This window comes from Aphelocoma coerulescens, chromosome 2 (genome assembly GCF_041296385.1).
Source record: "Aphelocoma coerulescens isolate FSJ_1873_10779 chromosome 2, UR_Acoe_1.0, whole genome shotgun sequence".
Lineage (NCBI taxonomy): Eukaryota > Metazoa > Chordata > Aves > Passeriformes > Corvidae > Aphelocoma > Aphelocoma coerulescens.
The window spans coordinates 76,318,853-76,345,858 of NC_091015.1; the positions used below are offsets into that span (position 1 = coordinate 76,318,853).

Consider the following 27,006-nt stretch of genomic DNA (forward strand, 5'->3'; position numbering starts at 1 on the left):
AATTGTAGAACAGGCTAGTAGCTGAAGACTATTTAGGAGTATCAACCCCTAAGCCCAAGTCTGTCATTGATTTAATACATCAGGCTTGGCCCCCACGTAAAAGTAACAGTGCATGTTAATGTCATACATAATCACAATAAAGTGTTATTGTTCTAGAAGACAAAGTGCTACATGATTCAATAAAGTGCTTCTAGTGCATGATGTAAGTGAATTATTACAAGGTAAAACAAAGAAATTTTAAGGATGCTCCTCAGCATCAAGACCTGTTCCCAGATAAGCTTTAAGGATATGATAGGATCAGCATCTTGCTTGCCATATAACTGAAGACAGAACAGGAAAAAATGAGCATAGAAAGTTTCAGATCATGTTTCTGTTGATTTTTTTTTTCTTTAATTCTAGGGAAGATTTCCCCTTAGAAAGGGACTATTATAAAGGCAAAAGACACCTATGCAGAGCTGGATCCTCAGATTTTTGTAGCTATAAAACACCTTGGCCAAAATCGTAGAGAAATAGGTTGAATAGAATATATAGCAAAAGTCTTTGTGTCTGTAATTTGCCTTATGCTTTACATTTTTTATTTATGCCAACTCAATAATCAAGGACTTAAACCACCACCTGGCTGACACAAAACTAGTTTTTGCTTGAAGTTTCTCCAACATCTCTAGTCACTTTGCAAGGTCACATTGAGGAGTAGTGATATCAAATGCCAGGAAAAGCAAGACTTTTTGCCAAGCAGGCAATGTCCAGTGCCTCCCTGGCACAGGGCAGACAAAATAAAGGCAAAGACAATCCGTGACTCTGGGAAATGACTGATTTCACTTATTTAGCCCTCCAAAAGAAAACACTGAGACCCATCACTTTAATTGAAGAGAGTTTTATACAGCATTTTACTTCATCAGATAATATTCAGGATGGCAAGGCAGTATTTTCACTATCGCCAACTTCTGATGTATTTCAGCATCTCTTTAGATTCTTTCCATGATAAGCCAAAGCATTCTACTTAATGATATTTTGCATACTCTTGGGCAGAATACTAACTACAAAAGGCAGGTGGATTTATGTTCAGGAAGCCCAAAGCTAATGGCAGTAACTTTGCAGAGCTCAGTGACAAAAATATTATGTGTTTTATAGGTCCTACAGCCCTGCATCAACCCATGAGGTTGGTAACTGATGCAGTATTTTCAGAAAAAGTTTTCCCTTACCAGTCCGGTCACAAAACCCTCATGGATTGGCATGAGGTTCATAAAGGGTAAAATTGAGTATTTTTGTGCAAGAAGGATGTCTAGTGCAGTAGCTCAATACTGCTTCTAGCACTTGTCACGTGATGCTTGCTGAGGAATGGGTCGCAATACTTTAATTCAATGAGCTTCTGGAGGCGTGCCCCAGCCCCTGACTGCAATAAGGTACCTTTATTCCCTTCTCAATATCTCGCACAACAGCTGGATATCCATGCCCAATATTATTCTGTGCGATGTCCTGAGTTATACCACAAATGGCTTACGTAACACAGCTAAACCAAACTGCTCTGAGGGCAGCGATGAATGGGGACTCTGTTGTTGCAGCCCTTGCCAACTGCGTGCATCACTCTCGGTTCCGCTAACGCCGAGCGGGGACAAAGGCTATATTCTCTCCTTTATGGCAGCACAGCACAGTGATGATGCTGTAAATTAAAGAAAGCACAACATGCTGACAACAGACTCATTACTACCTTCTTACTCTCAGTTCCAATACATAAATATAGCATAGAGTTCCTCACATTGTGCTGAAAATAATGGGAAAGGGGAATAAATGTGGGACAGCCTTTGCACAGCTGAAGAACATAGATCCCACTTCCTCCATCTGGATCTAATTTTGTTGGGTGTTTTTTGCACCAACCCTCTATCCTCATCCTTACCTTTTCTTCTACATATTTTCAGGGCATATCAGTAATTTAAAAAACAATCTTCTCTAGAACAGGAAAATCTATACTCCTATGAGAATGTCCACCACAACCTCTTGTAATGTTATATCTCTCTCCAGTATCTTTACTTCAGACAAATAGAAAAAAATAAAGTTTGAGGAAATATCTAAGAAAGTTTCTTTCATAACTAGATGTAGACATTTCCCACAGAGGTATGTAAATTACATAGTTCTGATTGTTCATAACCCCTTGTTCTAACCCCTGTTTCTTGTCCAATTCTCCTTTTCCCCACATATATATATGACCTGGGCTGTCTGGCTGCTATGTGTGAGCTCAATATCATCAGGATATTGAGGGTAATCTAAATGGAGATTTCAGAAAGCACATATCTAATAATAAGGCTGTTTGCAGAAAACTGTGGGAATTCCAGGGAATATGATAAGCCTAGAAGGATAAGTATGCATACAGAAAAACCAGAGTCAATTCTGATGTCCCAAGAGAAAACACTTCTATATCAATACTGTGCTTGCCTTAGGGACAAAGAAATGCCCATCGGCATCCTTATTATCTCTAGAAAAAAAATAGATGCAGAAATGTTTGACTATTTTCAGAATGTTTATCAGGATTAAACACAGTATTATTAACAACTATAATGATCAAAGACTAAAGGGTACCTGACCATGCCCAACATTGCCAACAGTGCCTCTGGCTAAACAGCCCCACTCACACCCAGCCATGAGAAGCCACTGGTTAAAAAAACAACCCAAAAAAACCTGGAAGTGTTCATAATCTGACATTTCATGGAGATGATTACATTACAGTTCCCATAATATTTGGAAATTAGATTCAAAATTGGAGAAACAGTGAATGTAATTCTACTGCCAGGAATAAAAAAACAAAACAAAAACTCCTGAAAGGTCTCAGGTTAACAGGACCCTGAAACAAATCCCTCTCCGTACATTTGGGATATATTCTCATGCAAGCAGAAATACAAATTAAAACAGTCACTAACAGGAAACATGTTTTCCTTTTTCTGTGTTTCCAAAGGAAGCAGAAAATTTGGTTCAAATGTTACCCTTTTCTCAGAGGTGGCTTTCTACAGAAGTTAAAGCAAGCAAAACTCACCATGTGAAAGCACAGAGGAAACATGCAGCCCTTGCCAGTCTATGTCAATAATTAAAATACTCTGCCAAAAAAACCCTGAAAATAAGCTTAGGAAGAGTTCAACCATTATTAACAGCTTAGACTTTAAATACACAGAGTGAAAAATACAGCTACTCATGGGCACATGTTGGGCTAAACCAGCTGCTGGTGTAAGCAGTGCCCAAAGCTAGTTTTAAACTGGATTTGTTGGAGTGGAAATTACAGTCCTGAGTGGATTCTGTGACACAGTGACTGACCTGAGTGCCAAGGGGCAGTGCTGACAGGTCTGCAAGGATCTTTTGGTCACTTTCAGGGGTGAAACTCTATGAACTGTGGCAAAAATCAAGACAAAAACTCCACAAGGGCTGCTGACCTCTCCCATGCTGCTTCCAATTACATATTGTACTTTAAACTGTCCTTACAGAGATTCTGGTGAAACCAATCCAGAGACAGCCTGACCCTAATCAACTTCTTTGCCAAATAAATGAGTAAATGGTCTCTGTGAGTAAACCCTGAGCAACAAGAAAACTTGTGCCTGCTAGACGCAGCCACAGCAAACAGGTTCCCTGTGCTATTCACCTGCTTCTACAGGGATTTAATCTGGAGAGAGCATACTTTGACATGAAACTCCACAATCACTGAACCAGGATTTTCTCCAAGGTAAGTACAGTACGGTAGGAGCAAGAAAAAGAAAAATCAAGGGTTTTGATGCTGCATAAACATGCCTATTCACCTACTGGACATGAGCACTGAGAAATACCCAAACTCGTAAGCTTACTAACTTCCATGCGGAACTTAACATTTCAAATTAGCAACCACTCAAAAATATGCTATGTTTAAACATTCCAAAACCAAAGCACTTTGGGTTCCCTCATACAAGATTTTCTACTATTTTAGAAGAACCATTGCCTGCCCTGTAAAGTTCCTCTACTCCCTTTGGCTTTTCCCTTTTGAATTTCCCTTTTACTTACCAAGAATGCTTTGAGGTGGGTTTTTTGGGGGGTTTTCTTTTTAAAATATTTATTTACTGAAACACTCCATTGGAAAATGGCAGCGCTGATACAAAATTATTTCCTTAAATCAAGTCACACATTTCAATACCATGTAATTACCTTGATAAGAAGACTGGCAACTTTTGTTTACATGCCTTAACTTGCTCCTTTGCGTTCTGTAAGATATTTTGAAGTCATTAACTGGAAGTTACCGCATCCTCTCTGGTAGACAAAAGGAGCCTTCATCCTGCACCCACAGTCATTTTGTGTCATTAATCTCCTGCATGATTCGAGCACATCTGGATTTCTGGTAAGAGCTTATGACCAGTAATAAAAACTATATATAAACTAGCTCAGTTTGGACTCCTGCATTCATTTGGGAAACTGTTAGCAGAAGCTCTCCCCTTGGTTGTAGCTGTATTACTCAACATGCAGTGTGCAGGAATTGTTTGTGGAAACATTTGGTATTTTTAGGCCTGGCCTCTCAATGGGAATTCCACACTGAAAATAAAGGTATCATTTATACACTCAAACCCCTTACTGTGTGCTCTGTTACAAATTTACATACAGGGGGTGGAGGGTGAATTGCACAGTTACAAGCTGGAATTTACAAATGTTTTTAAGCACCTGCTGAAAATAACTACGAATTATGCTCTTGACATGAGTACATACTTCTCATTTTCTGCAAAGAAAAAGACTCGGCTCAATACAGGACAGGAGTACATGTGAAATGGATCAATATTGAATGAAAACCCACAAATCTGCTCTTCTAATTTCTAGTTCTTGTCTTAGTTGCTCAAATATATTCTTTTAATCTAATTTTTAAGGCAAGATACTCTGCATATAATTTTTCTTGATGAAAAGAAAAACAAAGAGCAAATAAAATAATGTCTAAAAAAATATTTCCATGGGCATTAATCATGAATAGAAAGGGATAATCAGGAAGAAGCAAAGATGACTCAGCTGGAATATTGGAATATTTACCCCCGTATTTCTCTCAGCTGCATGCTCCAACATTAGTGTCAGATAAGGACAGTTATGGACAAAGCTTTTCTTTGAAAATATATTTAGCCACTTAACTGCAAACTACTTTTTTTTGTGACTGTATAGAGGATTTTGACACTGAGCCTGGAAGCATTTCTGCACTTCCTCACCACCACAGGAGCACAGTTATTAGGAAGGGGATGAAGCAACCACCGTGACTTGGAAGAGCATCCCTGTAGCAATTCCTCAGCTCCAGTTTCTGAAGAAAGAAAATGGGTGGGGCGATTGGATTTGCTTCTGGAAAAAGCTCATCTTTTTTTCCAATGAGCTTTTTACTTAGAAGTCTGCATTGTTAGTTTAATGGATATTTAGAATAGCTAGCAAGAGCACCAAAAGAAGCCAAGCAATGTGTGGATCCAGCAAAGTTTTACCAAGGGAGCAAAGAAGCAATGCGCCAGGAGTGAGACATCCCTTTCTTCACATGTTGGCAGACTCCTGGATGGTTTGCACACATCTGCTCATTGACAGACACAAAGAGCAGCAGTGTGGCTTTACACACCCATGCTGCAGCATCATTAGCCCTCTACAACTTCTAAACACTAAGTAAGCAGATCTGCAGTTCTCACATTGGGATTTACATATGAAGCAGAAGGAACAAACCAGGCTTTTTAAAATTTGTGTACCAAACACATTTTTCTCAGGTGGGCACGCATAAAGGATAAACCCATGTCTATTTTCACCAATGCAGCATCACACCAAGCTCCTCAGCACTCCTGGGCACACAGATGGCAACAGTGGTGGAGAATAAGGTTTCCTCCCTCTGGGCAGCCGAAAGTCTATTCCCTCTACCTTTCCATAAGGATCTCATTCCTGTGATTCATGTTTTATGGTTCCTAGGCTAGTGCAGTTCCACAGGCATGAAGTCAGCTGCTTCACAGAGGTTGCATACAGATGAGAATTCCACAGCCTGCACACAACTGGGGCCAGGCTCCACTGAAGCTGCTGGTGATTGAAAATCAAGAGTATGTGCCCCAATCCACTGCACAGGCTCCCTCTACACACAGTTCTTCATGTTCAGCAACATATCTGCCATATTCACTGCAACAGCCCAGCCAAACAGGAGACACACAAACAGTTGCAGGGACACGGAGAAGGACTTGGCCACTACTGAAGGAAATTAATTCTCAGTGGCAAGATATCCAGATGTTAATTACTTCTCAGGATGAATGAAAGTCTAACTGTGTCTTCAGGCGCTTCATTTCAGTAATTCATTTGCCACAGAGAGCTTCCCTCAGATAAAACTCGTAAGAGGAAAGTGCAGACTGGGCAGCTGGCGATGTTGTTCAGAGCCATGTCCCGCTGGCAGTGTAAGGCATGGCCCCTGGACAAACACATCTGCATTTCATTAATCTATACCCCGTAGTGCTACACACAAATACGTGAGCGGGTGGGTCTTGTAAAGAGAAGCACAGAACTCAAACATTTTAGGGAAGGGTTCTGTTGGAAAACACTGGGTCAACAGTAACCACTGCTACCCATGCCAACCAGGAAAGACCCAGCTTCATTTCCCAGCATGACCCTAAGTGACCATTCCAAGGCATGATCCAGCAAGGACTTTGGGCACAATAGCTCCTCAGGCTTTAGTAGAGAGTGGGTGCCTACACACCTTGGTTAAGCGGTCTCTTAATCCTCCCATGCCTCTGCTTCTTTACTTCATGGTAGTTGTAACAGCAGTATGTTATTTTCAAAGGTCTGTTGAAAGAAGTGCAGCAAAAAATATGGAAGCTCCAATGACAGTTGGTGAAAAATGTGAAAAGCAGAAGGGGAGGAAAAAAAAAAGAAAATTATGAAAAAAATCAGCCAGTAATATCAATTATATACTCGCTTGCTATGAGAGGAGGGTGATTGTTCCATTTGTTGCTTGCATATGTTTACTTTCTATCCCTTCCCAGTCCTCAAAACCTCTGCCAGCTCAACAATAGTCCTTCTGTGTAAACAGAAGTCTTTGTTCTACAAGCCCAGGTAGAAGACTAATAAGAAACCTTGCAGAGGATATCAAATCTAGTGAAACAGAAATATAGCAGGTGGAGGGGAGAAAATGTTTGTGTCACCAGAGGGCACAGAAAGGATATTGAGTTTGCTTTGGAAGAAGAAGAGTCAAGTCATCCTGTGCAGGAATTCCCTGTCCAACTCCTGAGCACAGTACATTGTCTTTCCTTTCAGACAGTCACATTAAGGGGAAGAGGAGCCATGGCTTTTCAAAGGTGTCCCACCTTCCTGATGTTATACCTGTGTGAATATTCCCCTTCAAAGTTAAATCACTCTACCTAAAAATTCTTTGAGAACAGCTTAATCCTGGTGTAAGATGTCTGTTTTTAAAGAGGCATCATTTAAAAGGCAAAGGGTAAGAAGCAAACAACATAAAAACAGAGTCACGAGAAAGCAAAGGAGGGGAGGAAGGGAGGGAAAGGATTCCGTTTTGCCTCTCCACAAAAATTGTTTTGATACAGTATCCCTGTTGCATGAATTTTCCATATGCCTGTATCGGATCCACTATTTCAAGCCACAGAGCTGTCAGATGCTCGTTTTTTATGGTGTGCTTACGTGGCAGGCCAACCTTTCTGTTGAATCAGTCAGCTTTTCACAAAGCTGGGATGTGCAACCCAGAAAGATGTGCATGCTCCTTTGGGCAGGAAGTATCAACTTCGCAGCCGAAGTGAGTTGGCAAAGCAAACCATTACCTCTGGTACCTACCAATTGGTTTCAGAGTCAGTGCTTTTGCATGGAAAAAAACCACATTATGAGTGACATAAGGAATAGTGGCTATTCTCCACACATACATGAAGCAATGGAAATGCAGATTTAAATCATCAGATGCCATCATAGCTTGGCAATTCTTAAAATAATCAAGAAAAATCTCACAAACTTTCATACCTGCTCAACTTGCTTTGTCTTTAACAAAATGAGGTGCAGGAGACATTTAGTTCATGAATGAAAGTCTTAATACTTGAATTAAAACTTAGTTTTGTAACTTAAGTGACACAGACACTTTTTCCTTTAGTCATATCTGATTAGGAAACTCCATGATCCCACAACTAAAGTGAAAATATCAGTCACATCACTATCACTTTACAAGGCTGAGGGAGGTGGGTGCACATTTTTTACCTTACATCCCCAGCATTTAGCATTTGAAAGATTATCTCCATTCTCCATGCCTCATATTTTGCTAAAATAAAATTGCATATTTAAATGCAGCCTAAATGCTAATCAGGATGTAAACATTCAAATAACAGAATGCAGATCCGTTAATCAAAACTGATTACCAGCTTGCTTTCCATTTACTGGGGGCTCTTCTGTAAAATACTGCCTTAGTCACTGTTGCCAAAACTGTGTCTTTAAAGCCTCTTGGAGAAAAAGCTGATTACTTAAAACATTGGCTCAAGAGACACATTTTAGGACAGTGTTTCCTAGAAATGTGAGACTGCAATTTACTTGCAGGTAAACGCTACATAAATGTGTATCTACATTAACCCTTTTCTGTTTTCTTAACACCAGGCTTTGTCTCCTCTCTCCCTTTTCCTTGTAACAGTAGATTTTAAAACATTTCATATTTCTGAATGCCCTTGCAGAAGCATGTGGTTAGCCAGAAACTCTCAGCTCTGGAAAACTGACCAGTACATCCTTCTCAGGCCAATATTTCCCACCTATAAGGACTCAATGTTCAGATTCCCCCATTTCCAAGTATTTTGAAACAGTTTTTATAAATTAATACATCCAACTACAGAAGGCCAGCACTGATGAGCTAGAACTGTCACTGGCCATGCTGTGCAAATCGTGGTTTAGCAGTCAAACTGAAAATCAGAAATTCACAAGCCGCATTTATAAGATTTTACCACTTGACTGCAGGCAATACTAAAGTCCACAGGAAAATATATTCTAAAGGCTTCAATCTATCTTTTACCCTTGAGGCTACAAAGTGACACAAGTAAGGAAGCTGCGAGGCATGTGGGGCACATCAACCTGCTTATCACACACAAGTTTCCTTTGACTAAAGAGATCTACTGGAGAATCTGGTCACTGTTTTGCTAAAAGCATGGAGGCTGAACATTCAAAAGAAAAGATGCTAGAATGTGGATCTCCTACAAATGGGAAAACCAAGAACTGCTCTGCTCGCCCCCTCCTCTCCTCCCTCTCCCCAAGAAAAGAACAAAACTAAAGTGCTAAAATACTGTAAAAGTTGGGAAAATAGTCCAATATTGACCCTTTTTTTTTTTTGCACTTCCAAGCAGTCCTAAATGTGTTTATACAGACCTGTGAGAAATGCAGCCATATGCACACTTTCTCTTTTATCTTGGAGACACTGCCTGTAGAAACACTGCCTAAAATAATGGGGTCAGTTTTCAGATATACTGAAAATCCATTACTTGTCCTTGCCTCCTGAGCATGTTACATACAGGTATCCCATCCTTCAAACCTGGCTCCTCTACAGCCAACTTCTTGTTCTGCTTTCTCAAAGCACTGTACAGATGTTATTCCTGGAGAACACACTTTAACTGTATTTCTTTATATCTACAACTTTGTTCAGGGAGCAAAATGAAATGTGTGAGATGTTCGCAATATCAAAGGTTTGTGAGGTTTAAAAACAGGAGGAAAAATCAGGCAGGAATAAAATGACACAACGAATTTTCCTGTTTCCTAGATGCCCGCTAGACTGCTTGTCATACTTGCATTAGCAGGCAGAATGGTAGAAAAGAAAAAAGCACAGAAAAAGAAAGAAAAAAAGAGCTGTTAAAAAATACAGTCTTAAAGGAGAATGTGCTATTCATTTATTTTTGAAAAGGCATGATAGAAGTCAGTCATAAGATACTAGGAAAACATTAATAATTAAAATGTGTTTTGTGCCAAGACCATATCCCACCTGGGTGCCTATGAAAATGTCTCATGAGCTCTGGGATGTGCCCCCATCTGTGTATGATGCCCTCTCACTCTAGGATAGGATTCTAGCCCAATTAATGAGCCTAAGAGAGAGAAGATTGACCCTTCCAATAGGGAGCAGACCCACATTTTAGCAGCCAAACAATAGAAACTGGCTTGCTTTCTTCCACTGCAGCAATGGATTTCATGTACATGAACAGGGATGGCAGCCAGGCTCTGCAGCAATCCTGGTAGCAGATCTTGCTGAAAGGGCACTGAAGACCAACTGCATTTCATAAGCCTGACAAAGGTAAAACCATCTTGTACCAGAACAGCAATTTCTCTTGGTATCTCCAAAAGTTACATCACCATTTCAGAATTTTAAGAAAGAAAAGGAAAAAAAAGCACATAAAGAAAGCACTACTCTGAACACACTAAAGGACACATATATCTGGATATGGCATATGTAGGCAGTGTTCAAAATAAACGTAGTATTTTGTTGTCACAGAAATGTATGTTGTTTAAAATAAAGAAAAAAACACCAGGGGAAAACAAAATTAAATATTCCATAAACTGTTTTCACAAAAAGGGGTACTATCTCACCTCCTAACAAATGCATGCATTAATTGAGACAAATGCAGCAAGTCCGCATTGTAAACTACATAAAGATACGTTTGAAGATTACTAAATCATTCCTGCAATAAAGTTTAGTATTTTCACAGTTCCTAATCTGCCTCTTGGCCACAAAAGCACTGTCCTTACACTGAAGAAGGCAGCTCTCTTTTACGATTCAAGGCATTAGACTATGCAACGTACATATTTTGCACTGCCTCTTGACAATGGAGAATTACAGGCACATTTGGGTATATTAGGTATTTTACGAATAAAAATTATAGAATACACTATTATAAACACTATTAATACATACACCATTGTGTTTTTTCTTCATAGACCCAAGACAGAAATACTTCTTTCTGTAAGAAATCCTAAAGCAGGGAGAGAGGTAAAATCCATATATTTACTGAGTACAAGACACGCACTTCTCTTCAAAAAGCACAGCAGCTAGAGATTCCTTACAGGTAATGGAACAGCAAAACCACCACAGCAATTTTATGTTAAGTGCCACTTCCATCCACTTTTTTTCTTTTCCTGGCTCTGTATTCTGTCTGCATTGCAACCTTTAGGATAAGAACAAGCCTGCAATCTCCCATCTGACTCAACAGAGCTCAGAAGTTAAAAAAATGCCATTTAATATTAACTTACCCTACTTCCCAGCCCCCCAAATTAGGCCAAAAATCAGAGGAAATCATGCGGTGTGCTCTGGATATTCCATGACTACCACTGCTGGCAGGGAGCAAGCCACATATTTCATAGGTAACTAGGAACACACACACAGTTGTTTTGTAGCGACACTACACCATGGGCTCCTGCTGAACCGCTGCTTTTCCTCCCTGCAGCTCATTCCAAACCTTTCCCAATTCCAGCTCAGGAGGTCTGCCCTGGGATTTACAAAGGGGACTTGCTGGGAACTTATCTTTTAAACACACAGGAATTCAGGGGGAAGAAAGTTCATGGGGTATTTAACATAGGAACATACATTCTCTACTTACTGTTTCTGTTGGTAATTAAAGATGTTAAATCCAGTTTACTGCATTAGCCAGTTTACATGCATACAACAAAGATTAAATTTTCAAGTACAGAGACTTTTTCAAATCTGCCTTAGCAAAAATCCTCCTTCTGCTTTTCACAACCTGTGGATCCTTAAAAAGACATTTCTTCTTCAGCTTTCCCAAAGGTCATACTTGGAATTGCTAAGTCAGCACAGTCTGAGCAGCCTCATTCTGAGAGAAGCTTTAAAGGCATTTAAAAAGCTTTTATTTAAAAACAAACAGCACTGCCTCACCTACTGAATTAGAGCTTCCCTACTTCCCCCATAAATGCTTTACTGAAGGCTCCAAAAATCTGCTGTGGTGTTTTATTTCCCCACTCCTTCCTCTTAATGTAAATATTCTGAGTTATGATACATTTAAACAAGTGGTGGGAAAGACAGCACTTCACCCAGTGCATGTAATTTGGAAACTTAAAGCCCAGTTTATTCATCTGTTTTAACATAGCAAGGAAAACCTTACTTTTCCAACTAAGAGCCCCAGATTCTCTCTCCACAATCTCATAAACCATTACTAAACTAAAATGCTTAACACAGAAGTCCAGCATACGAAAGAATGAACCAGCCTAGGAACTTCGTACTGGTGTAAGCAGCTCTCTGAAAATGTGTGACTCTAGGAAGTCTCCTTTATGTTTTCCAGCGTAAATATTTACAGCAGTTTGCAATTTGAAATCAAATTGTCTAATTGTAAGAAGAAACTAAGAATACACACCATGAAAGGGAACAATTTCTGGATTAAAAACCAAAACACAACAACATAATTCTCAAAACAGAGTCTTTTGCAAAGTTTCCTGAATACATTAAGGTGGGCTATGAGCGACTGTTTCGAAGGTAGCAACTGACTGTGCTTAGAAAAAAAGTAGTTCTCATCTGTTCAGCAATTTTGCAAAGGGTTAGGTCAAACAGATGCTCCCACCTAACAGACAGACAATTGTGTTGTTACTGAGCTCCCTGCCCAAGGTCCTGCATGCCTGTCTGCCCTGCCAAGGACTGGGAATTCTTTCCACAGGCAAGAATCCTCACCTGGAGAAGCAAGCGTTTGGGACACAAACCCTTTCAAGCGTAGTAACACAGGCAGATGCAAGTTTCAAGGAAACAGTTACTAAGCTTGTAATTCCTCTGGTATCTTTCTTATTAAAGAGAATTAATTGGAACAAGGTATTTTAAATGGTAACAATGTTCTTGGACAGTTTATTGGGCAGGATGTAAGACTGGGCAGTAACGCTACCACAACTGCAAATCCCGGTGGACTGATAGCTACAAAGTTTGAAAATACTGACAGGAGTCAACAGAGAAACTTGCATAGTTCTGAGGCCCTAAAAAGCCAACTGTGAAAACACGAGACCACAAGCCTTTGCCTTTTTCAAAGCAGCCATTTAAGATGTAGTTGACCATAAATCTGCAAGAAGGCTCTCTTAAACAAGGTCCTCTGGAATTTTGCTATTTACGTGTTAATTTCTGATGGTTACATGTTAGTGGTGGCTGTTGGGTTTTTCACTTGCAGCTTTGGTGTTTTACACACAAACACGTGCACACACACACACACACATACACCCCCTCCCCCCATTTCAAGTTACCTTACATACACACTCACAGCAATGCAAATATCTGTTCTGAGATGCAAGGATTTTTAAAAAACCCAGCAAACTAAACAAAAAGCCATATTCTTCTACATGCTCATAAGAAAGCTTGGTTCTTAGAAAATATAATTGCCTTTGGCCTCAAAAGAGTGGTCCTAGTTTCATCCCAAAGTCAACTGCCTGCTGTAATAGAAACACTTCAAAGAACAACTGCTGAAATCTCACTTTTTGTTTCTCTTTTCACAACTACCATTTTCCTCATGACCTTCCTAACACGCTGGAGTTCATGCTTCAGCAAATGTCAAATTCTGTAGCATTTCTTATTCCACGCTCAATTAGCAATAAAGAAGATACAGATGTAAAGGTGAGGCAGAATTAAAGACCTGCACTGTTTCCACTTCACTGTATTCTGAAAGAAATCTAAACTGGCTTATACATAGCTTTCAAGTTCCAGTTCACTGCTGCTTTTTTTGTTTCCATACGAATTCAATTTTTCTGACATTACCCTTCACCATTCCTTTCCAGCTCAAGCCTGATATCTAACTGCAATTATAATGGTTTTATATTCCATAAAATTACAATTTGTTGTTTCCTGAAATCAAAAGAGCAGAACTAAGCTCCTTCCTCCATCCTTTTATTTTCATCAACATTCTTGCAGGTATTTCTTTGCAATCCTGTTAGCTGGGATACCATTCTTATATCTTTCTCCTTCATGTTATCTTAACTCCCTCTGAAAGCACCTATTTTCACCATGATCTATATCCAGCAGATTCTCTTTGTATTATCCCAATTTTCTTTTCCCAATATTTAGCATGCATATGCAAAAACCAATAAATACATATTCAAAGCTGTCAGTGTCAGCTACAATCAAGTTTAGTTTTCTGGACCTCCTTTTTAATTTCTTAAATCTTGGCCAATTTTTTTTTTCATCCTGAATGAAAGTTCTATGCCACATTTTAGAGGGAGTGTTTTGTTTTATTTTTCATTAAGGTGTTAGCTGAGACCAGTTCAGTTTCCTGCTGGTTTACAAGTACAATAAAATTCCTAAAGTCATCCATTAAGAACTTGCATCACTTGTGAAGTTTGGAAATTTGTCAGGAGAAGGAGGGTTCTGGAAGGCAAAGCAAAGAAACCAGAAACAGGGAACACACCTTTCGTTATCCTCATGAAAATGGAGACCTGCTTTTGGGCAATTAAAGAAGCTCAAAAAAGCCTGCTGCTCACAGATGGCAAATAGAGGCTTACAACATAGTTTCACCATGAGTTCAAGCAAGAGGCTCAAGGCAGCCCCTGCCTCTGCACTCTCTCCCTGCCTGCCACCACCACCAGCTCTGGATCCCGGAAGGCCATACAGCATCATGGAACAACCAACCCAGCCCAAAAAGCTAAGCCAGATGATGTTGGCATAATTTGCTCTGGGTGCCACTGCTTCTTCCACAGTGGGGCCAGCAAACAGACAAGTGAAAAGGGCAACACACCACACAGGTGGGAGACAAGCATCTGAGGTGGGTGGGAGGCAGGACCACTACATCTCCTCCTCTTCCAGCAGCAATGGCTTAAACCAGTCTCAAAACCAACCGGGAAATGATGACATTAAACATGTTCCTCTCTAGAGACTTTTCCCGCCAGTGAGTATTCCCTCATGGCTTCAGGGGCTTTCTCAGCAACAGCGTGAAACTCTGACACATGATGATGAACACTCACTGATGGGAGAGATTCCTTTCTCCAGAGCCCTGTGCCAGGTCCAGGCAGGGCACACCAGCACATGCTGCCCAGCTCACACAACAGAAACCTGCACTGTAGCTTGAGGTCCTGACACGCTGATGACTCACAGGAGAAGTTTGTGGTTCGATACAGTGGAATTTCTTGGGTTTTTAGTTTGGTATTTTAGAAGCTAGAAAGTAAGCTTTAAGAATACCTTTTAAATGTTAAGATTGTGAGGTGAAGCAGCAAGAAGTTGGAGGATGCCAAAAGGAAGGGTGTTTACGCAAACGAAGCCAGTGCACAAACTGAGCTGTGCTCACTGCTTGGCTCTGTTTACTACCAATTTCTTCATCATCTTTTCCGTTATTTAGCCACCAAGTGTCTCCTTCACAACACTAACAACTTCATCTTCTGAGTCATTAAAAGCTGATGTGGTACTGGTATCTTCAGTTTACAGCAGAAAACAGAGGCATAGAGAGATTAAGAGACAGATTAAAAAATGTGCCAAAAGTGTTGTCTAATTTTGGATCTTCAGCTTACATCACCTAGACCTTGATATTTTTTTTTTTAATGTACCTAGCACCTTTGCAGTATTTTGCACCAACTGTCACCATAGTGGAACAACTGTGGTTGCATAAACTCAGAACTTGTGCCTGGGTATCTCAAGTCAGGCAAAGCGCAGCACTCACCATTAGTGGGTGGCTGAAAAGGTTTCATGTAACAGAATCTCTCAGTCTCAAGACAAGAAACTCAGTGGCAGAGGCAGAAATTCAACACAGCTGTCTCAAGGCAACAGTGACCAGTGTTATCCACCCTACTGCTCCTTCCTCTCTTACAAGCCACTCTCAACAGGCTTTTGTCCATCAGCTGTGGCTACTGACACGAGACCCCAAGCATCCTGTGCAGTGAATAGGTCTACAGCCTGCTGAAAACACACGATCAAATTTAGGAATACGGCACAACGAGACAGGAACAATACAGGTGATGGGAAAAGGTGGCTAATTGCAGGTTTAAGCCTAGCCTTTCTTACAACATGGAGTATTTGGGACAGTTTCTTGCATTTAAACATCATTCACATTACAATAACTGCAGGCACATTGATAGCTAATGTGCAAGATGCTGGCCCATACTCACCGTAAGACATAGCCTAAAGATCTTACACCTTGAAGCAGTAAAACAGAAAAAAGCAAAAAAAAAAAAACATTATCCTTCCACATCCCAAGTGAGAAATACAAGGCCCACAGAAGAGAGTATTTCTGTGGTCTGTAAGACATCTGTCTATTCACTGCATTACAGGTGGATCTGCTGGTACTCCAGCTGGTGACAGACCAAGACAGCCATGCATTCTCTTTACCTTCATGAGAGACGTCCGGAGCTCAAACTTGGTTTATAGAAGATATTATAAGAAACTATCTGATATACAGAAACAAAACCTGCTGCCAAATCGTGGGATATTTCTGTAGCGAAGTCACCAAGTCAAAACTCTGACTTCTTGTTCTACCTGTGTCTCACTCTTGCTCTAGAAACTTACATATGCAACATCTTTACAGATGCCCACAAGTAAGCCACAGAGTGCAGACCACCAGCACTTCTGATCTAATACTGCACCAGTAGCCCCTCTGGAACATCCCAAATTAGAGCACTATTTTTGTCTCAGAAACAATACCAAGACCCAAAAGTCAAATGTGCTTTTACATTTCTTTTGAATCACGCAAGCACAAATTCTAGAAGCAAGCCTTGAGAAATCTCAACATTTTTATTGTCATTTCATGAAAATCATGAATAAAGCACAGCACACCGATCTATTCATAACTTAAACAGACTACACAACAAACACTAATAAGAAATATCAATCTGTCAGCTTTCAATGTAGACAGACCTATTTCAGCATTAAAAGTTACAAAAATACATTACAATCTTAAAACAACGTGAAGAGACTTTGCTAACTCACACTTGAGAAGCAGAAGATGCCCAGCTCTTCTGGAAATTTTAAGGCCATTAACATACACAGCTTTCCAGCAAACTTAAGCATGCTTTTCAGATTACTGCAAAGCTATCAACCTACTCAGCAAAGTGACTCATATATACTTGCATTTCCTTTTATCAAATGCAAAGCGCTAAAAGGTTTGGAACTGGCCGTTGAACATTATGGGCTTCCCTGCCATTGTTTCCAAAGAGAAATACTTGATTGAGAAGGAAAAACAGCAACAACTTGTCTCCTGAAAAATAACAGAAATCTTATCTAGAAAGAGACAAAATTCAAAATATTTGTTACAGTTTTGTTTTGGTGAATCACAGCATTGTGCTAAGCAGTGTACACATAACAAAACTTTTCATTTTAAACTCTGCAATTGGGTAGTTCTAAGTAAACAAAAACATGACTTGTTTTTCCTTCTATATTCTCACAACCATCTGACAACAAACCAAGCCCACTCAGCCCTGCTAAAAGCATGATTCTCTGATGTAGCTGTACTTCTGGGAATACACTACAGATTCCATGAAATGTTTTGTTACACATGTGGATCAATTGGCCATGTAAATACAGGGTGCAACCACATGCAAAGGAGTCTTTTTGTTAGTTTTAGTGAGCTGAAGCAGTAAAGAAAAATAAGAAAATGCAACCTCTGGGTGTCTGAGCAAGACTTTTGCAAATATTTTCCTCTTTGTTTTCTGAAGGAGGAATGATGATGCTTTTGATTAGCAACACAATACACACCTTTAATATTTAAGAGACTAAGACAACATCAGGAACACCTGCTTATGAAGTCAGCTCATCACATTGCTGACGGACAACCCATGCCAGGCTTTTCCCAGGCATACCTTTGGCCTCCACCTTTGAAACTACAAAGCATTCTCCAGAACTTCCATGCATCCAATCCATATCTTTCTTTGAGACCTGCAAAACTGTAATTTCTCTCAAATTTTAGCCACTCAACCCTACTGTTAAGTTGTCAGGAGACTAAGACTGACACTGAGCATGACTCCTGTTATCAAAGCAGCCCACTGGTGATGGCAACATTTCACGTTAGGGATGGATTTGCAGTGAGAAGCAAGGAAGGGTGATGTGGCAAAACAAACCAATGAAACAAGGGCAGCACAGCACATGCCTTATTGGTACCTTCAGATTCAACATGCTCATTCAGACACAAACAGACATCAAAGCCATGTCACTAACACATTCATGAAAACAAATGGCCAACTAATTAAATTCGTTTTTATTTGCAAAACAGTCTTTTTCATACCCTGATATAGGATTATTTTCCTGCTGTAAAATCAGGTCAGCATAGCACTATATTGATGCATCTATAAGCAGACAGTGAAAGGCCACCAAAAAAAAAATCTGTTCACTGATCTTAATACTTTAGGGCCCCTGCTTTTCTGCCAAAGGCTGTCAGATCTCTCAGAAGTATACAAAATGAGCAAAATCAAGCCATGACAAAAAGAAGAGCCTTAAGGTTTCCTGACAAAATCTTAAATTTAGGTCTCTATATTAAACAATGTTACTTTATTTTCCCCAGACAATAAGGTTGCTTACGGTAAACACAGGCAATATTAAAACCTTCAAAACTTATTCCTACGCTGCAGCAAACCTCAAATTAACTAATGGGAGTGTGTAGGGGGGATCTCTATGGTGGTTTTTCTCCTGTGTGTTTTCTTGGCAAGAAGGGAGAGAGGGATTTTGTTGGGTTTTTTTTAAGGGAAAATACTTTAGGTTCTTGGACTTGGTTGTTTATTCTCCAGGCTGATTTGGACTGCAAGTGCAACCCAAATAACTCATCTAATGCACAACAGGATAGAGAGTCTCAAGGGCTGTTCAACAGTGATCTCCAAAAAAGTTAAACATTGATGGGCTCTGGGCAAATCTAGTTAAAGCTGTTGGCAATTTGACTGCTATGGAGCAACGAGAGGAGCTGGGAGCAGAGAAGGAAAAGCCAGGTAAGGCCATGGAGTGTTCTTTGTACATAGTACAAAAGGTGACAATCAGGTTTAGACAACTTAAAAATAGCTTTTAACCTAAAAACCTGTAAAAATACAGGTTACTTAATCTGAAACCTTTGTCTTTCAAATGTTATAGAACATATTTTCTCAGTTGCCAAGTTTGCTGAGTTTCACCTTTGACCAAATACATTTATGCTTTTTTGCACATTTAGTTATCATCAGTACTAATTACCATGGATTAAACCACACTGCTAAACCCCCCATTGTTTAAAGTTTTAATGTTAAATTGATAGTATCAACTTAAGATGTGTCTAACTTTGTATATGCAAAAATGAGCTGCCAGAAAACAGACCTGTGAAATCTTTCAGTTTCCCCAAGTTCCAGCAAAAACTGAGGGTTCAAGCAAATATTTTCTGCAATGCTCTTGTGGACTGATGAAATGACTAAAGAAAATGAAATCCAGTTTTCCTCATTATCTAGACTAGAAATGGAAATAGTGCATAACTAATGAGAAGTAAACTGATTTTTCAAATCACTTCACCTCTAATAACCCATCATAGTAGCAATATACGCTCACAAGGTGTTGAAGTTTGCAGCAACTTATATATAGTTTTGACAATCATTTAGCCGTTCCAACATAATTTCTAACTATGGGCTTACTGTATACTGCTATTTCCCTTCTCAACATTTAACCCACCTCAATTTATTCAAGAACTCCCATTAATTGTGGAAAAATAGGAACTGAGGAAAACTGCTATTACAGGGGTTGATAAAAGCTAAATGACTGGAGACATTATGCAAGGAAAATAAGAAACTAATTTCTTACACAATTAAGAGTTTAATTAGATTATTTATTTAAGTATATAGAGAGCTTTACAATAGATTTAACTCCTATTAAGTTTCAAGCAATACAAGAGTAGATACCAGTCAGAGTACTAAAATTAGATCACTCTCATATTTGATTAGAAAACATAAGCTCAGTTAAGTCAGCAACTTGGTAAGCAGCAATATTAAAAACTCAGCTCTGATTTATTACTTCACATCCAGTAAGAAAGAGAAATGTAAAATTCCTGATCTGTGAGAGAGGTTTATCCATCATACCAAAATGCTACTCAGCACTTCCTGAATAAAGACACTGCAAAAATGTCTTCTCCAACAGAGATTGTTAGTGGTAGCAATGACAACAGTCTGCAAACACGAGGTCTCAGATACAGCTTTATGCACAAGCCCTTGAGAGACTCTCAACTAACTGAGAGACACGAGGATGTTTGTTGTGTTTTGACATAAAAAAGTTAAAATTGGAATCAAATGTTGTTCCTGCCCCTAAAGCCTTATGTTGATGTTTGTGGTTTTGTAATGGCTTTTTTCCTCTGAAGGGATGCTTCCATACTGCAATTGTAAAATTAACTTAAAAAAAGCTGATGACAGCTACATGTAAGGATGCAGGTGGAAGCATGTTCTCCCGAAAGCTGCATAAAAGGGTGGGGATGGAAGCATGCTCCCCCTCAACATGTATGTCTGCTCGTCAACTGACCCACATTTTTCCCCTCATTTAATTCCTCTAGGGCCACTTCCACCAAGGCAGTAACAAATATCCTGTAGGATCAGATTCCTCACATTCATACGGGCTTGGTAAAGTGCACTGGGATTTTGTTCAAGGCAATGCCAGGACATGTAAGCTTGTCAGTTTGCAGAGCAGGTTTCCCGCCTGCTTGCCCCTTATAGCCAAGCTGCACAAAGGCAGGAGAGCGAGGAGACCAAGGTCAAACCTAGCAATGCTCAAGGTAGCATGGGTGACAGGTGATGGATAAATAGTGAGAAGCCATGCATGGGAGGAGGTTTTGATCCCCTCAAAAGCAAGCCAAACTGGCAACTATTAAAGAAAAACAACTGCCAGATGTCAAGTTCTTCCACGTCACACCCATTTCCCACCTCCCCCTATATTTCAACTGTAAATTCTCAGATAAGGAAACTGCCTCTTCCTTTGCATTTTCAAAGTTCATGCTGGCTATTGCTGTAAGATAGAGATTATCAAGAATGCTGTCAAGCACACAGACTGCAGGAATAAGGACATATTCCAGTTATTTCTCTGAAAATTAGAGATGTCTCACGGACAACTCCTAAAACTTGCTTACAAACTACTTTTGGATCAAAACCAACTTCTTAAACACATTGAATACATTCATAATTGAAACTGCAACCGAGTTTCCCAAGAGCTTTTCCTTCTCAGCTGAGAGCTACATACCTCTCAGATTTCTGGGATGTATCTGCTTTGTCCGAGGCATTTTCCTCTAATCTCATGCACCACTTTCTCCTCTCAGAAATGGAAAGTACAGCAAGCAGAGAGATGGCAGCTCCATAAACTTGTCAAAGGGCTCAGTTAATCCGTATGCTAAAAAAACAGAGAGAGAAAGTTATGAGATGTAGGCATCAATAAGAAAAACAAAGATACCTATCTGATCCCTTTCATCCTCAAATGAATATGGAAATCAGCAAGAAATATTTCTGCACCTATGATCTGCTATGGAAACTTTCCTGTCTGATAGCCCAGGAGCCACCCTGGCAGTCACACTCCAACCACCAGTTGCACTGCTGGGAGAAGTCTCTTCACAGCAGGCTTGACTCCCTGCACTCTCCAGTCTCACAAAGTCAGACGAGATTTCCTTGCCGGCTAGACCCAGGGTTCCCACAGCAGAGCCTCAGACCTCCGGGCCCTTTAAGTAATTTTTTCATGGGGCAGCAACAGAGTAACAGCCCGAGCTAGTGCCTCTGAGGAAGCATCCTCAAGGATCCTCCGGGCTTTTATACCCTCCCAGTCTTATGCGTGCCATAGTCTGGGGTCTTCCAGCGGAGTCCTCGGCTCCTGCTGTGTCCCCGGTCCCCTGGCTGGGCCACAGATCCGAGTGCCCTTTGTTGTGCAAAGGGTCGGCACCACTTCCCGGCCTCTTGCCCCGGGCTCCCGCCACCCTGAGCTCAACCTGCAGCTCCCAGTGCAGCTGCACAACCTGCACTGAATGGATTCCTCAACAGGTTTTATGGAGTCAAGTGTTCCAGTATCTTCAGAAAACCACGTGAGGCTGAAACTCCTTTTAGGATTACTCAGGCAGCATGAGAAAACTAAAACACTTTTCCACATTTGTCAGCTGTTTTGTAGCCAGAAGACATCTTCCAACAACCCCTGTCTCATGCAAATAAATCCAAAAAATTAAACAAAATTTGGCATCAGGCTTTCAGATACAGATCTTCAGCTTCGGGTGGGGGAAGTACAGAGGGGAGGGCAAACACACAAAGCATCATTCTATTTGTAACATTACCTACAGAATCCTTACATGGAGTACACAAGTTTGGAAGAATTCCCCACGGGATATTTCTGACGAAATATCAGTGTGCAGCAGAGGATGACACTAGCTCTTGACCTACCTGCACTTTCTTACTTTTTCAAACATTTTTAGGAATTGCTAACAGTTTAATGAGCGTTTCTGAAATCATACAGGATGTGAAATCTCTCAAAGACCTATTGAAAACTACTTATGCACAAGAACTTGAAGAAGAAAATGACTGGTGTAATTATACTGTTCCATCTAAACAAAATTAAAAAAAAAACACCAAGTTTCTGCTTCTTTTTATAGTAATACTACTTCATGTTAACAGATTTTTATTTTTTTTTAGTAAACAGTAGGAAGAATTTTTTTAAAAACTATATGAACTTTGGAATGGCCCCTAATATAGGCAAATTGATTAAGGACAGCTACTCGAAGGAGAAAAGATGTGGATTTTTCAGCATTTGTTGCAAGTATTAATTTAGGAGCATTTATTTTGTTTTCCAAGGAAACCATGTTTCTGTGAAAATTTAATTCAAACCAAATTAAAATAGACTACTTGCAACCACCCCTTCAGTCTACATACTACTGAGGAACATAATCATTAATTTTTAATGTTTCTTTTGTCTGTTGCTGCATAAAAGGACCCAAACAGGAGAAAAAAAATTACTGCAACTGACACAAAGGAAAGCTGGAAAATGTTACTCTGACTAAATGATTCTTCACTAGGGTATTACTGTACGTTGAAGGAAAAAGACAGAAAAAATCCGAAACAGAGTATAGTGCCTGTCAAGCTGTTAACTCATACCACTTTATCTGCAAGCATAACAGAAATATTTAGAAATTAAATAAAACCTTATGCTATCAGGTCCATTTTCCATGTCTTAGGCACGAACTGGAAATGCAGAAAAGTGGCTGGATGGCTTGAAGCGACCAGCACTCCCTGAGCCCCAGTCCCCCTTTCCTCTGGCTGGAGTGGGGAAGTCCCTGAAGCTGGGCTGAGGTTTTTCAAGACACTAATAAACACCGTCACTTCTTTACACAAGTTATTTGGAGCGAGAGTTTGAAATCTCCCGGGGTCTCCGTAAATCAGGAGCCCTTCCCGACGCTTCCCTGCAGCACAAATGACATCTTACTGACGCTTTAATGCCACCAAGCTTCCCCGCTCGCCAGCAGGACCCTCTCCTTCGGGGAAGAGATGGCCGTGTGAGAGCCACGGCGGAAACACCGGGCAGGACCCACGCCAAAAGTCATTCCCTCCCTCGCTTGAACAAGAGAAAAAAAAAAAGGAAAAAAAACGGGGGAGAGGGAGAAATGGGCCTTTGCAATAGCAGTGGTCACATCCCCCAGTATCCACCCAAAAATGGGGGAACAGGGCGGGAGGCAGCCGGTATGTGCGAGCGGGACTGCGAGGGGAAGGGAAGGGGAAGGGAGGGAGGCAAAAAATCCATGAATGAATAAAGAGGGAGGAGCCTGGGAAAACCCCTCTGCAACGCCGCACCGAACAAAGCGCTGCACACATGCCGCGGGGGGGGGGGGGGGAGAGGGACGGGGGGCGGCCGCGGCCCGGCACCCAGCGGGGACGGCGGCGGGGCCGAGAGGAGCCGGGCCGGAGCTCCGCGCCTCCCAGCCCCCCCGAAACCCCGGCTGCAGACCCGGGGTGGAGGGGAGGGGGGGGCGCACGGACAAACCCAGCCGGGGCCGGGGCGCACCGGCACCCCCGGGGGCAGCGCGGGCGGGCGGGCGCAGCCGGAGCGCGGAGTCCCCGCGCGTCCCGGAGGGGCCGCGGCGGAGCGCGGTGGGCTGAGGGGGGGGATCGGGGCCTGCGGTCCTCCCCGTCCCCGCCCGCCCGCCCGCCCGTTCTCCCCCCCCGCCGCCGGCGGAGGACACATTGTGTTGTGGCTGCCGCAGCTCCAAGCCGAGGGGGGCGGCGGGGGGCTGCCGTCCCGCCCCGCACCCCCCGTCCCCGCAGCGCCCCCCGAGCCCCCTCCCGCCCCCCGCGGGGCCCGCTGCAAACCTGGCGGAGGGGCCGGCGCGGCGGCGGCGGCTGATGGCGGCGGCAGCGGCGGGGAGCGCGGCGACCCCTGCGCGGCGGCGGCGGCGGCGGGAGGGAGAGGGAGGGAGGGAGGGAGAAAGAGCGGGGGGGAGCGGGGGGGCCGGGAGCCTCCTTCACTTGACAACCTCAAACACAAACATGACCCAGCGCCGCCGCCACAGCCGCCACCGCGCCCGCACACACACGCACACACAGAGCCCGGCACCGGCACCCACCCCTCCTCCATGCACCGTCCCCCCGGGCCGGCCAAGGCGCCGCCCCCCGGCACGGCCCCCCTCCGCAGCCCCCCGGCCCCTGGCCGCGCCCGCCCCCCTCCGCAGCAGACCCCTCCTCCGGGAGCCCCATCCCCCACGTCCCACTCGGGAGCCCCCATAGCGGCCCTGCCCCTCGGCCGTGGGGCGGTGGACGGGAGGGACACACAATGCGGGGGAACGGGGGGCGGGGGAGTGGGAGCCTCCCCTGGCAGGCGGGAGAGGCGGGGCGGGCCCGGCGGGGGAGGGAGGGAGGGAAGACGGGCGGGCTCGGCGCATCCGCCAGGGTCCCCTCGGGGAGAGCCGCGCTCCCCGCCGGGCCCGCCCCGCCCCTCCCCCCGGCGCCCCGGTCACCGTCGGGGGGAGCGCGGGGGGGCGGGGGGTGTTTTACCTTCTCTCACTTTCTATTGCAGGAAGCGCGGCCGGAGCAGTGACGTCACCGGGTCTCCCGGTCCCGCCCCCTCCCCGGGTCGGGGGAGGGGTCACCGAGGGGGTTTCCTCGCGGCCCGGTGGGGAAGGCATGGCCGGCGCGCCGGGGGGCTGCTGCTGCCCCGCCACCTCCTCCTCCTCTTTCTCCTCCTTCTCACCGGTGGGACCCCCCGGCCGCCGCCGCCCCAGCCCCTGCTCCTGCCCCGAGGCAGGGGGGGCCCTCACCGCCGCGGCTCCCAGGGGTCTCCCCAAGGGGGGTCCCCGTTCGGGCTCGACACGAGGCAGCGCCTCCCCCCGACGGCCGGAGCCGCCGCCGCTCGGGGCGCTGCGCGGTGCGCGTCGCGCTCCCCCCTGGCAGGGCCCGGCCCCCGGGGCACCGGCACGGCCGGGCGCGCACACACACACACGGACGGACACGCAGAGAGATGGGGCTTGACGCGGAGATCCCGGAGGTTCCGCCCCGCCGCCCGCCCGGACGGGCTTCCCCGCGCCCGCGCCCGCGCCCCCGCCCGCCCGGCCCGCCGCGCCCCGGCGCCGCCGGGGAAACTCACCGCCGCGCCGCGCATCCCGCCGCGGCTACAACTTTCCATCCCGGGCGGCAGCCGGCGGCGGCAGCGAGCCCCTCCGCCGCTGGAAGTGGGCGGGGGAGGAAATACGAGGAGGAGGCGCGTCGTGCTCTCCGCCGCGGCGCCCCTTTTTTGGCCCGGGACGCGGGTTTTGCCGGTGGGGGCTGTGCCGCCGCGGTTGGTTTCCTGCATCAGCTGTGGGGGTGTGTGTGCACAGCTCACACGTGTGCCTGTGTGTGTGTCTGTGCGCGCTCCGTGCCGGGTCAGCCTGCCCGGCCAAGGGCTGCCCTCCCTTCTCCAGCGCCGCGGGCAAGGGAGCGCTGGGCCACCCTCCAAAAGGCGAGGGGCCCGGGCCGGGCTTTGGGTGCTGAGGAGGGGGGGATTTAGCGGGATTTTTGGTGGGTTTTTTTTTTTTTTTCTTTTGTCAACCAAACTCCCCGACAAAGCAGTGTTGGCAGCTTTTCATTGCCACTCGGGTTTTCCATCGGGTTTTGCGTTTGGAGCCAGCACGTGATGTCTTCAGTAAATAAACCCAATTAAATATTTCTTGCAGTACCTCTGTGTTCTCCCTCCTCCCCTGCCTGCGCTCCCCTGGCAGCCTGTGTGCTCAGCTGTGAGCACCTTGGCCCTGCTACATCCTTCCCTTTGGAGTTCAGTGTCCAGACCAGATCCTGCCTTAAGAGAACAGGACCACTATTCTCAAGAGTTTTCACGGTTTTTACAGGGTCTTCTCTCAACCTACATTTAATCATGTTTGTAAGACACAAGTATTTTCATCCCCATTTCACAGGGGAGAAAGCAAGGCAGGAAGATGCAGAGTAGCTTGCTGCATAGCTATGGACTGACAGGACACCACTTCTGCCTGAGCTTTTGGCCACAGGCATTGTCTCTGGGCTATTTTTCCTCTTGAGTTCACTTAAATTATACCTTGAGAACATTTATAGCTTACAATGGTGGCAGGTTCTCTGCTGTGGGTAACCTGTTCTATGTCCTGCCCAGAGGCAACACGGGAGGCAAATGTAAGTGAAATCCCTGGCTAGTCTGCAACGTGGTGTTTAGGGCAAGAGATTGTATTCATTGCTGAACTGGAGATTCATGGAAAAATCAGACCCTCAAAGAATATCTTCAGGTGAAATCTGTTCTGCTACTCCTCTTGGACAAGAAAATGATGATTCTTTATTGTGAGAGACTGTGCTTGTCTTCCCCCTTGTCTGTCCCCCCCTTGTTCTTCCATTGTCTGGTTTTTAGACTTGGGGCTCTGACTTGCTAAAGAACAGAGTTACTGTTATCCTAAACACATCAGCATGAATACAGTCCTACAGGTGCCATAAGCTTAAATTAGTGTACCAGGTCTGACCAGTCACAAACCCGAGACCAAGCGACCTCTCAAGCTAGGTCTGAACCTCTACTTGTTCTGCTCAGCTGTCCCTTAAAATCTGTCCTGCAGGCCTCTGTGTCCTCCTGGGACACATAGCATCTGGCTGCTTCTTTTTCTACTCATTGTCTGAAAGCATCAGGTTGTGGTCACCAGAATCATCAGGGAGAAAGCATCAGATACTGGC

General features: G+C 43.7%; 1 protein-coding gene across 9 annotated transcripts in view; it reads right to left on the reverse strand.

Annotated features, from left to right (window-relative positions):
• The window catches only part of HIVEP1 (HIVEP zinc finger 1), a 129,014-nt gene extending 102,840 nt beyond the window's left edge, over positions 1-26,174 (reverse strand). For 2 of the 9 annotated variants that reach the window (XM_069008100.1, XM_069008090.1), the window contains exons 1-2: positions 24,160-24,405; positions 21,068-21,214 (exon numbers count right to left, since the gene is read on the reverse strand). In XM_069008100.1, coding sequence (XP_068864201.1) covers positions 21,068-21,107 — 40 coding nt within the window. In that variant the 5' untranslated portion in view covers positions 21,108-21,214; positions 24,160-24,405. The other 7 variants (XM_069008092.1, XM_069008096.1, XM_069008098.1 and 4 more) reach the window with 7 other exon arrangements.
• Between the last annotated feature and the right edge of the window lie 832 nt (positions 26,175-27,006).